Source organism: Mastacembelus armatus, chromosome 14 (assembly GCF_900324485.2).
Source record: "Mastacembelus armatus chromosome 14, fMasArm1.2, whole genome shotgun sequence".
NCBI classification, from domain to species: domain Eukaryota; kingdom Metazoa; phylum Chordata; class Actinopteri; order Synbranchiformes; family Mastacembelidae; genus Mastacembelus; species Mastacembelus armatus.
The window spans coordinates 960,033-972,527 of record NC_046646.1 but is presented as its reverse complement, the minus strand read 5'-3'; the positions used below and the strand labels follow the sequence as shown (position 1 = coordinate 972,527).

General features: G+C 40.4%; 2 protein-coding genes across 5 annotated transcripts in view; one reads left to right on the top strand and one right to left on the bottom strand.

The window, feature by feature from the left end:
- mark4a (MAP/microtubule affinity-regulating kinase 4a) overlaps positions 1-6,530 on the top strand; it is a 33,802-nt gene extending 27,272 nt beyond the window's left edge. For 3 of the 4 annotated variants that reach the window (XM_026327904.2, XM_026327903.2, XM_026327905.2), the window contains 2 exons: positions 2,650-2,694; positions 2,838-6,530. In XM_026327904.2, coding sequence (XP_026183689.1) covers positions 2,650-2,694; positions 2,838-3,174 — 382 coding nt within the window. In that variant the 3' untranslated portion in view covers positions 3,175-6,530. Of the gene's footprint in view, positions 1-1,879; positions 1,963-2,649; positions 2,695-2,837 lie in introns of all 4 variants that reach the window. The other variant, XM_026327906.1, reaches the window with a different exon arrangement.
- Positions 6,531-6,704: 174 nt separating this feature from the next.
- On the bottom strand, positions 6,705-10,603 carry ckma (creatine kinase, muscle a). The gene is made up of 8 exons (XM_026327907.1): positions 10,446-10,603; positions 9,018-9,225; positions 8,656-8,810; positions 8,270-8,402; positions 7,835-8,006; positions 7,587-7,710; positions 7,309-7,498; positions 6,705-7,189 (listed from the first exon to the last, which is right to left on the bottom strand). Exons 2-8 carry the CDS (start codon positions 9,208-9,210, stop codon positions 7,011-7,013), a joined length of 1,146 nt encoding a protein of 381 aa, XP_026183692.1. The 5' UTR covers positions 9,211-9,225; positions 10,446-10,603; the 3' UTR covers positions 6,705-7,010.
- Positions 10,604-12,495: the final 1,892 nt, after the last annotated feature.

The window sequence follows — 12,495 nt, the reverse complement described above, 5'->3', positions numbered from 1 at the left end:
TGAGTTGTGAACAGAAAGCTGAACAATGGAAGCACACCAATTTTTGACACTGTATAGTTCTTGACCCCTGTGTAGTAGTTTAGTAGACCAAAAGAGTCTAACACACCAAAAAATGCTCCCATTGACAGAGTTTACCTCTTTACTGCCATCACTTTTTCTTTAAACCTGCCAGTCACTGATAAAGTAATAAATGTAGAATAATATATTGTAAAAATACAGAATAACATCTAATGAAATAAATAATATTCACTTTAAATAACTTACACTTTCAGTTTTAAATGAGAGGAGAGTCAAGAGTCAATTCCACTACCATATATGTTTTTTTTAAATATGAATCTGGGACCCGGGGGCCATTAGCTTATCTTAGCATAAAAAGTGGAAGCAGGAAGAATAACAAGTTCCTTGTTTTACTGGGATTATGTGCTAGACTATTTTTTGGCAGAGTTGCTTAACATACAGGTATAATTAAAAGTGGTAACTATGATGAGAATTACCAAGTTAGTTAGTGAGCCTTTTATTTCTGATAGTGCTGCTATGTGCTACATCGCTGATGTGCAGTTACTGGCCCCACCAACCTGCAGTGTCTATTTGTTGTTTGTTATTGCTGTTCTTTTCTCTCTCCTCTGTCCACTCACCCCAACCGATCGAAGCAGATGGCCGCCCAAAGTGAGCCTGGCTCTGCTGGAGGTTTTTTCTTCTGTTAAAAGAAGTTTTTCCTCTCCACTGTCGCCAAGTGCTTGCTCATAAGGGATTTGTTGGGTTTTTAGTTTTTGGAAAGTGTCTTGAGATGATATGTATTGTGATTTGGCACTATACAAATAAATTTAATTGAAATTTAATTTAATGTGTACATTAGAACATTTGACAGATCCAGCTGCTGTTTCCAAACTTTGTGCTACGCTAAGCTGACAGCCTTTTGGGTGTAGTTAAACATATTTTTACTATTCTTTTAATTGAAAATAATAATTACTTAATTATGATTATTATTATTAGAACTGCAATAAGTTTAACTAATAATGTTATGGCTGGAATATAAACATTTACACTTTCACCCTAAATTTAAACATGATCTTAATTTAGAAGGCTTATCTTACATTATTAGTTACTATATTGCTGCCTAACTCTCTGAACACTGCATTTTATTTTACTTCTGGCTCCCATGTGCTACTACAATATATGGTCCAAGGAGCACTAGGGCCATGGTGTTTTCATTCCTTATTTTTTCTAACATCTAATTTTGGCAATTTAACATTGCAAGCTTGTTTTGTTGTGGTGGTGAATGTCAGACATGATATAAGTCCTTTAGTATTGTTGTTGTTTTGTGTCTGTGTAGGTTTCCTCTGGGTACTCTGGCTTCATGCCACAGTCCAAACACATGCAGTGTCAGTTCATTGGTGATAAATTGCCCATAGGTGTGAATGTGAGTGTGAATGTTGGTCTGTCTCTATTTGTCAGCCCTGTGATAGCCTAGTTACATGGCCAAGGTGCAGCTCACCTCTCACCCAATGTTGTCTCGGATTGGCTCAGCCCCCCCTCCACAACCCTGCACAGGATAGTGGATGACTGGATGTTATTAAGTTCAGCCTTTTAGCTTGGGTATGGATCCATGCTTAGGCCTTTTGGTATGCCCTTCTGTGGCCCTGGATTATCCTCTGTTCCCCCCTCCCCTCCCTGTTGTCATAATCACATATGTCTAATCTTATCAAACCTCGGCTTTATCCTTGCCAGTGAGCTCCTGCACTGTGTTCTTTTCCACTACTTACTCTCCTGTTTTTCAAATATATTCTCTACCCCCGACCAACCCCCTGCTCTTACCCTGTGTTTCCTCTTTTTCTCCATCTTTATCTTGTTCTGCTTTCCCCCCCTGTCATGGCATCAGGGTTAACCTTGACCCATCCAAGCGCCAGGGCTCAAATAAATCAGTGTCGGGTTGTACTCTTCCACAAGGATCAAAAACAGTTAGTAAGTTCCCATGTCTTTTGCTTCTTTCTTGTTTACCTGTGCCACCCCATCTGTCTGCCTGGTCACATGGAAATTTGCTCCAGTACACAAATGTTTGCCTGACTTTGTCATATGTCACTTTATCTATAAATTGTTGCTTGTTTGCATGACTTGTTAATCATCTTTATACTGTCAAGGTCTCATACACTTGGTTTCAAGCATGGTTGCAATCAAGGAAGATTCATTTGAGTTATTTTTACATTGTGTTTTTGGATTAGTGTCATTGTCAGTAAAGACTTGCTATAACACATCTTTTATGCTATTATCGTCCTAAATAAACCCATAGAACTGGTGTTTTATATTTCCATGTTGTATTTGTTGACGATAAAACTCAATTAATGTTTATTCCATATGTTGTTGGAACAGTGGATGGCAATATGTAATACCAATTAAGGAAATAATTAAAAGTCAAAATGCCACATTTATATGTGCATGTTTTAAAAGTTGTGCGAAAATGGGAAATTGCATTCCTGTACAGGGAGGACATACTGTTCTGCACATCACATGCTTATTGTTGATGCTTGCTTGGTCTCAGTGTACTCTATAATATCCACTGCTGAATGTCATCTCATCTGAGAGTTGTGGGTTGGTCATAACGCTCACTGTACTGCAGTGGAATCCCTCTTACTTTGTCTGTTTGTCCTCCAGGGTCACAAATGAATCTGAGGGAATCAGGAGATTTGCGGTCACAAGGTCAGTACACATGTTCTACCTGCATTGACAGCATCGAAAAATTAGAGGATAGTTCTTTCTTGCTTTTGATTATGAGAAAGAAAGAAAGTAGCAGCAGTGATTCAATGCCTGAGGATTTTTCTGGTGTTTCTGCTTCCCTCTAGTTGCCATCTACCTGGGTATCAAAAAACGTCCAAGCCCCGGGCCATCGGACGTGGCTGGGATCTGAGAAGTGGTGGACGGCGTGACCCTGTGGAGGTGGTACTGGCTCTGCGGGAGGCAGCGCTTGGATGTGGCTGCCAGGTCCACCATGCCGGCCCCTTTCTGCTCTCCTGCACTCATGGTGTGGCAGGGGGTCGTGTGGCTTTTGAGGCAGAGGTGTGCCATCTTTCCACGAGCAACTCTGACACTTCTAATGGGGTGCGCTACACACGACTCTGGGGGGCGCCGCTAGCTTTTCGGGACATTGCCACCCAAATCTCTAAGGACCTTGAACTTTAATCAGAGGATGTGTTTGCGCATGAGTGTGTGTTTTTGTGTGAGTGAGTGTTGATGTGTGTGTGCAGACAGAGAGGGTTGGTGGAAATAATTGAAGGAAAAAAAAGCTTAGAAGGGGCAGGGGCTGGACCCAAGAAAAAAAGAAACCTCCTTCTGTCTCTTTCATGACTGCCACCTCTGCACACACACAAACACACAGATACACACACAAATGATCTATAAACTCACATAGACTGAAGCACCCCACCACCCATCCACCCAGTCTCCCCACTCAGCTCAGACACCTGAGCTATTGCGCCATGTGGACCTGGATCAGACAGAATCTAGCTGAAAGTTTTTTTTAATGCTACTCTAGCCATAATGACTCTTTGTTTTGTTATTTATTACTCTGTTCATATTTTACCCATTGTCACTTTCACTGTTACAGAAAAACTCGTGTATCAGACATCAATAACAAAACAATCCTTTTTTAAAAATGTCACCTTTACATATATAGTTAATTTTTTTTCTCTTCATCAGTAATTATCTGCTGGCTTTTCCTCACCTTGGGACAATAACAGAGAGCCTTGACAGCTGCATTGCTTATGTCCATGTACACTGAGTGCAGGGTGGACAGGCCTTTAAAACAGCCAATCAGAGTCTGACTCACACACTAGTGAGGCAGTGATGTCTTGAAGAAGTAGTAGTGTTGCCTAATTTTAGTTTCTCTGCATGGATGTGCAAAACTTAAAAATTCTGAACAAATGTGCTGAGAAATAAATTTCTTAGCTAAATTCTCGCCCATGAAAAAAAATGGTGCTGTGACAGCTTTAGATTCTGGTTGCATCCATGTCAAAGTTCATATAATATATAATTTCATGCAATAATTTACATTGAATAGCTTGTATACTGGCTTCAAAAAAGAAATAAATAGAATACATTACATGCAGACATGCTACTCTCTGATTGGTTGGATTCATTGCCTGTCATTGGCTGTGGCAGCAAAATTGTTCAGAGGTTTAAAAGCCTTTGGATTTTCCAACATTGAACCTTGTTTTACCTCTTTACCTTTCTACATCACCATTGTATTGAAGACACAACAGCAGTGACCTGTACCTAAGAAAATATTCCAGTCAAAGCCTTCAAGGTGTTTAAAGCAAGGATGAGCTACAGAAGTTGCCCTTGAAAGTAGTCAGCTATCCCACCACAAAGTAATTTATACACTGTAAATCTGGTGTACTTTCGGTGCAATACACATCCTTTTAATTTTATTCTGTGCCATGTGACCTCAGTTATCATCTTAGTATTTAGATGGAAAATCCCACAAGTGGAACAGCCAGACTATAACTTCACCTTAACACACAGAGAGAAACACACACTTCCAATAATCCACCCTCTTCTTGTTGTGGCACATTATATAACCTGGTCTGTCCATTATTGATGAGTGTGGGCTGTGGGGATAAAGGGAAGTGTTCTGAATATGGAAAAGGCATGATGGGGACAGTATATTCTTGTTTGTCCAGATGCCTTTAAAGTGAACAACCCTCTGCGCCTTCATACAGTACATATTTAATGTAAAAAAAAAAAAAAAAAAGAAATGCAGAAAAAAATACAAAAGCTTTTTATTCTCCCTCCCTGTTTTAGTGAATAACGTACTGTGATATTTACATAGGATACACATATGTTGTTTGGCTGCTAATTTACTGTTAATATGATCTCTGAGTTGTGGCTTTGCTCATGGTGACCTAAAACACCACCCTGCCCTACCCACACTTCCTGTCCCACCCTTCATGAACGCCCCGACTCCATACATTTAACAGTGATACCAACCTCAGCTCTCCACATACCACTACCTTTTATCTATCATCACATTTGGCTTCTCTTAACTCTTTGTTTGAGACCCTGTTCATATACAGGGAAGCACTCACATGCCATCAACCACACTTTCATGTTGTAGAGCCATGTATGGCATCTTCTCAGTCCTGTTTGGTGTGTGCTGTTTCATGGAGCCTGATGGCGGAGGCTGATTTTCACCTGTTCTCCTCCTCAGGGTGGAGAAACAGAAGCAGAAACCAATAAGGACACCAGGAGTGTGCCCTTGTCCTCTCCCTGGACATTTGTCATTGTGGTGTATATTAGCGTTAGGTAATATAGACCGCAATGCACTTTGCTTTGACTTGAATCAGCTCCTTCCAGTGTACCTGTATAGGTAAAACCCAGAACTAGCCACTGGAGGGCGCCAATGTCTTAAATGTGAAACACTTCAATTTGTGGATATTTGCACAGGTACTTTATTTATTTTTTAGAATAATATCATTGAAAAACAGGATTTATATCAGTCAACTTATGGCTGTATATAAAATATATGAATATATTATATATCTTAGAGCTCAAGGTTTATTTATAGCTAGAACAAGGGAAGTAATTGTAGTTTAAAGCAGTTTCTGTCAGTGACAGTGGGGAACAAAACTAACTTGCAATCATGCATGACCTCAGAGTTTGGGATTTAGAATAAAAAATGAAATGTGATGCACATCTGCGATGAGAAGCTTTGTGAAATGCAGACACAGTCAGTTTTTAGACATGAATTGATACAAAGAAAATGGTGCTAGATTTAGTGCCAGGTCCTTGCCACATTCACGAAAACAAACAGGAGGATTTGGTTGAAATACAGTGACTTCACTCACGTTTAGTGGATAGGTTCAGTACATTCAAGAGGGCGTCTGAGTTCTTAGAAGTATGCAGAGATGTCAACAAACTATCACAGCATACAGCGTGTAAGGATACGGGTCAGTTTTACTGTAGGTCCAGCTGGGACGGCTGTATTTAAGTTGAACTTACACTGATCCCAGTAAGTCTTGGACACAGCAAAAGTCCAGGGTTGCATTCAAGCCATAGAAACATTATGTCACTGTCTCCTGATTGCAAAAACAAATCATATTTTCAAAGCATTTCAGTAGGAATGATTGAAGCCAAAAAGCTTAGATTAAAACAACCCACTCTTAGTATAAAAAAAACATTGTTTTTAAGGTGGAATCTACTGTGAAAAAATCTTAAAGAGTTTAGTTGTGTTGAGGAAATGCTTGTATACCTACTCAGAGACAGTGGTGCTACTGCTCTGATTCATATGGTGGATTATACAGTATTATGACCCCAGAGAGCTCAGTATTTAACATACACTGTCATTTAAAACAGATTTTGGAAACAGTTAATGTTATATGCAAAAGAGTTGAAGAACACACACAGTTTGACTTGTATGAGAATTGTACACTGCTGAACTGTATAATTCCTCCCCTCAGAAAAAACTGTAACCTGCGATTGAGCGGTTGTGGTCTTGAAGGAGAACGAGAAGCAGAAGATTATAATAAAATTCAATGATGTTGGCATTTTTATTGTTTCTTCTTGTTTTTATAGTTATGCCACACAATGTAGTAGTAATACCTTTATTATCATCAAAAGATTATACATGTACTTGTGAAGATCTGAATAATAAATGGCCATGATGTTCCTTTATCCCATTACTAATGTTGCAACAAAAAGACCAGAGTATCTTATTAAGTTATTTCATGGGGCACTTTTTATTGAACAGTATTAACAGCTTCAATAATCATTACTTTTTATAACAAAAAGTAGATGATGCCACATCTGCTAGGCAGGCCCAGCTCAGTGGAGGCTGATCCCAAGATGTTACCAACCAACTCAAGGAGAACGTGAAAAAAGGCAAAAAAGGACAGTGAAAAGAAAAATAGCTGGAAGGAGGAAAAAGAAGTGAGCAGAGTCAAGAGTCTCTGTGTTTTCTCTGCACGGCCTCCAGCTGGCTCGATTGCACATGAATGGTCACGAGAAAAGATTATCCCTCTTTACTTCTGGGCGGGAATCATGCTGTCGATGGCCTCTCCCTTCTCCAGCTTCTTCTCCATCTCAATCATCAGCTTTACACCATCAACCACCAGCTGCACCTGCTCCACCTCGGAGGAGCCCAGACGGTCAGCATTGGAGATGTCAAACACACCACCCACAGAAGCAGTGTCCACACCACCTACAGAGGACAATCAGGTACAGATGATACCTCAAAGTGCCGTAGAGTCAGTAGAGATCTTTATGGACCAACCAGGATGATCCACAGGTGTATGAGCTAAAGTGTTTGCACATGCATACCTGTGCCACGCTTCTGGAGACGCAGCCTAGTGAGGATCTCCTCAAACTTGGGGTGTGTGCTCAGCTTGGGCAGCTTGACATGGACACCACCACGCAGGCCAGTACCCAGGTTGGAGGGGCAGGTCAGGACGTAGCCCAGATGCTCATTCCACATGAAGCCGTGGTTGTGCTTCTTGAAGATCTCCTCAATCTTGAAGGTAAAAACAGTCAGCTGAACATCCAACAGCAATCCACACTGCTTTCACTGATTCAAACTATGACTTGTTTTGACTTGTTACCTTCTGCAGGCCAACACAGAAGCGCCTGAAGACCTCCCTCATGTTGCCACCCTTCTGCATGGAGATGACGCGCAGATGATCCTCCTCGTTCACCCAGATCAGGAAGGTCTTGTTGTCATTGTGCCTGAAAGGGGATAGATATAAACGATCATCATGAAACACAATGGTATTACAGAAACATAATAAAATGAGAGTTTTGAAAGATTTTTTTCAAAGCCCACGTGATGACAGTTACTGTTTTTACTTACCAGATACCTCTGGCATCAGGCCAGTCACGGGCCATACCGGCACATGTCAGCAGGGGAGAGACAGGCTTGTCAAACAGGAAGTGATCAGCGATCAGCTGTTCCTGTTCAGCATCGGTCATGGATTTCAAAGGGTAGTACTTTCCCTTGAACTCACCATCCAAGCTGGTCAGAGCTGCAGAGACAGACATACTGATTAGAGACTGCATGATATTCTGCAATAATATATATTTCAAAAGAAATTTTTAAGCTGGGGGACCATTCATAATAATGTTACATACATTCAACGATCAGAGTGTTTCCTTGTTGAGTTCATCAGCGAGTCCATAATCGTATCTTTAAAATTACCCCTTCCATTTCTTGTGAACAGTCAATCGTTTGACTCTAGTCTAGTCTAGTCTAGTCAAGCGCTATTCAGTAGAACTATTAATAGCTTACCCTCAACAGACAGCCTCTCAATAGCTCTGCGCTCGCCACGGCTGTTGTGGGGGGGCAGGGTGAATCCCTTGATGCTGCGGCCAGTACGAACACGGCTGGACAAAACATAGTTAGGGTCCAGGTCGTCTCCACCCTAGTAACAAAATGAGAAATTCTAATTACAAAATGATCAGATGTCTGACACCAAGCATCATCATCATACATGTTCCTTTTTTCTAGTTCAAGGCATGCAAATTGATGAAATCAGCCAATGTACTTTACCAATACAATGTGCTATAACATCTGAAGGTGTTATATCTTTACTTGGTGACTTCTATGTTTCTAAGGTTATTTAGTAAAGACATCTTAGTCCTTCTTGGTCTTTGTTGAAAACTACAGAAGTGTACCTTCAGGTTCTCATAGTTCAAGTCGGTCTTGTGCTTGTCAGTGGCCTTGTATCCACCATGACGATCGGCAATGACAGGGTCGAACAGACCCTTGAAGACCTCATAGGACTCCTCGTCACCAGCTACGCAGCCAACAGTCATGATGAAGGGGTGACCTGAACACAAAGTAAATAGGAAAGCAGGAATGAGAAAATGTTATAGAAGATGATGAAGATACTTAATCTGGTGATTTCAGTCAGATAAAACTAAGGAAGGTTCTTCGGATATATATTGAACATTTCTGTAGACTTTTGTGTCTGAATGATTTTTTGAATAATAGAAAGATCTCTATGTGTAAACTGAAGTGCTTATCTGGACCTCACCAGGGTTGTCTATACCAGTCTGGATGACATCATCCACGGTATAGCCACTGGGTGTCTGCTTGTCCCTAAGCTTGCCATACAATTCTTTGGTCAGGACCTTGGCCATATGGTTGTTGTGCTTGGACAGGTTAGGGTACTCATCATCAACTGTGTAGTTGAGTTTGAAGTTGTTGTGGGTGTTTCCAAAAGGCATGATTGCTTTCTAACACTGCAGAGAGAAAGAAATACAGGATTAGTAAACTTCAGCTTGGCTTTCAGATAATCAGAAATTAGTTCCTACTGACCTGACACTGTCTTGAAGATATTTAGACATACATGATATTTTCCAAGACACTGAATATGTCATTCAATTCTCAACAGCTCAAATGTCCAGTTGAAATAGAGGCGGCATGTTGGCTGGATATTTTTAGCATCAGCACATTTGACTGTATATCCTTCAGCAAAAAGTGGCTTCAGCATGTACAAGTAACATAGTTTTCTTGATACATACAGATACCCATTTTCTCATTTTACATGTTCACACACACACACACACACACTATATGTATATTTTAATATATCTGCTGCTTCTTTGCATCACACAGTACTGCTCACCCATTAGGATCATGCACTTATTGCATCAGTTGAGGTTTTTACTATCCAAATCTTTGACAAGCTGTAGATGCTTCCTTTCAATCCATCCACCAAAATCCAACAAGAGCTATTTACTTCTAATTGGTTTCACCTTGCTTGATAGGTTGAATACATGGGTAATAAAAAGCATACAATAACACACTCCTACATTAAATGAAATGTGATTTGTAGTGAACTACACTGTAACATTTTGGTAAAAAGCTACAAAGCTTTCTAACATTTTTGAGGCAGTAATCACATTACAACAAACAAGTGTTTGGGTGGTTTAAACATCAGAAATACCATTTTAAAAGTGTGACTCATAAATAGCTAAATCAGTTAGAGGCCTTACAGGGTCATAAGAGAGTCTCTCTTACATGTCTCAAATTGTGACGCACCTGTCCACATAAATAACTGACCCACTGAGAGAGTCATTTTCAGAAAGCAAGAATACATGCTAATACAATTTAACAACAGCAACAGCAATGCAGATTTTGCGTACAACAAAAACACAATATTTCTGCCTGCTTTCATTTAACTGAACATGATCTGACAGACTCCAGTGGCCATTATTAACAAGTAAGGCTTGAATGTATCATATGGATTGAAACATTCAAGGATTGTTGTGTAGTTATCCTTTGATTTCATCATAGACTTTGAGTCCAAACGCTTTCATGCAGAAAAAAATTCAACCAAAAAGAGTTATTTTTGCCAATATGAATGTTTGGATAGTTCTCCATATTTGCATATGTTTCCATGTATATGCTCTTTTCTTAAGCTCCACAAAACTAATAATGTCTTTTTTTTTTTTTTTACCTGAACACCAGACAAGAACAGAGGTAACAGTCCCTGGGATCAGATCCTTTTCACCACAGCCAAAATAGGGGTCACCCAACTGGAGAGGCCCCTGCTCTCTGTTTATATAGCTAGCAGATTCTCAGCCATTGGTTTGGCCATTTTAGTGCTTGCTGTGCCCTCATTGGCCAGAGCCTCTGTACTGAACAGTTTATGAAAGGGACGCATTTACGTGTCAGTCATCCAAGCTGGGAACAGCAGCTGTACCCTCAACACCCCTCACCCACCCTTAGCCCATACATAGCGCCATTTGGATTGGTATCTGAGGGGAGGAGGGGTCACAAGGGTGACTGAGGGATAGTTGGTGGGTGAGGGGAACTGAAGCAACTGAAAAATCCTGAGCTTCACTATTGCCAAGCATAGCATGACCATCAGGCATCTTTATGTCAGGTGTGAAGGTTGCAAAGGGTTTGTATTCTTTTCACTCATCAAATGGTTGCCATGCAAAAATGTTATCCAAAGCAACATTTTATTCATCTGAGTTTTCTCTGAACACTATCCGGATCAGAAGAATACTGAGATTTGGTTAACACTTGACAAATACCTCCTTAATTATGAGTTATGGCCCCTTCAAGCAGGAGTTCTCAGTTTTGCACTATGAATAGTACACAGGTCAACACAACACACAGGACACACTATATTGAACATCCAAGCTTGATGGGATAAATGTCACCCTAGGGATCAATTCTATTGATATAGTACCTTTCATGCAGGTTCATGCATAGCATCAGCATATTAGCATTGTCAGTGTGTGCATTATATTAGTATGCTACTGGCTGCAGACTACGATTAGGGTTAGGGATAGATAGACAGAGATATATAGATAGATACATAGATTGATAGATGCACCCATTTTTATCAAACGGAAATTATCATAGAAATGAATCCACACCTCTTCTACACAGACTCGAGCAGAACTGAATCAAAGGCCTTATAAATATAACTTCTGTATTGCATAGCATAAGACTGTGTTTTCTGTTGAACCCCACTACTGCATCGGACATTTTGTCAAACCAGCCATGACTCAGTTCTTCCCTAACCGACGAGTGAGTTATCAGACATGGACTCTTCATTGGGAATACTGACAGATAAAAGGTTGTGGATGGAAGATAATGCCAGCTTTGATGTTAGCTTTATTAGCTCCTTTCTTTGATCCTGTATTCTCTCAAATGTCTCACACTATTTTACCAATGTTTATGCTGAGCAACTGCTTCATGCATCAGTTTATTAAAGTTTTTTCAGGAAAAAGTAGAAAAAAAATTATTTATGCAACTTGCAGAATTGTCAGGACTTTTGTTGTGTAGGTTCACTGGTGGCTTCCAGCTTCCAAATTTAAAGCTGCCAGAGAGACTTATGTTAAAAAATTATAGCAAAATTCAAAATGCAAGTTTGAAACACACTGCTTTTACAAACACAAGACAAAGCTGCATCCATGTTTTTAACTGTGCAGTGTTAAATTATTATTTTTTTCTCTATATGTAGGCCCTCCATTGAGCTGAAATGTATCAACAATTGAAAAGGGGATCCATGGGAGTGTAATCCATAGGAGTGACAGGCACTGTTCCAAGTAGAAAGCATCCCAGCAAGCGGGCCATGTCTTTGGGATGTCCCAGTCAAGTCTGACTGGCAGCTGCAGAGCTCACACCTGCTCTTTCCAGTCCTTTGTATCATTACCACCCCTGTCTGTACAACCAGCATGTAGAATGCCCCTCCTCCCTTTTGCACCCCCAGCATCACCAGTCCACCAAACTGCAACTCAACTGTGCCACAATGTCTTCCTTCTATGCATCTATGTTCCCTAACTCTTCTCATCTTGTATTTTGACAATTACTTCCCTTATTATCTGTCTTAGATGCTGCCAAAGAGATGTACATCTAGGTAAGAGACATGTCAGCTGATCATAGTGCCCTTGCCCTGAATTGATACCCCATCTCCTTTTAGGCACCTGTCTGCTGCCTGTCCCTTTTCCAAGTGGGAGGTTACCAAATTAGTCTCTGTGTAGGTTTCTACT

Excerpts from the sequence above, each read along its gene's own strand:
- ckma (XM_026327907.1), bottom strand. The coding sequence starts at position 9,210 with ATGCCTTTTGGAAACACCCACAACAACTTCAAACTCAACTACACAGTT. Across the intron at positions 8,811-9,017 it reads GACTGGTATAGACAACCCTG|GTCACCCCTTCATCATGACT; the intron begins GTGAGGTCCAGA and ends CTTTGTGTTCAG. Across the intron at positions 8,007-8,269 it reads TGAGAGGCTGTCTGTTGAGG|CTCTGACCAGCTTGGATGGT; the intron begins GTAAGCTATTAA and ends CTGTCTCTGCAG.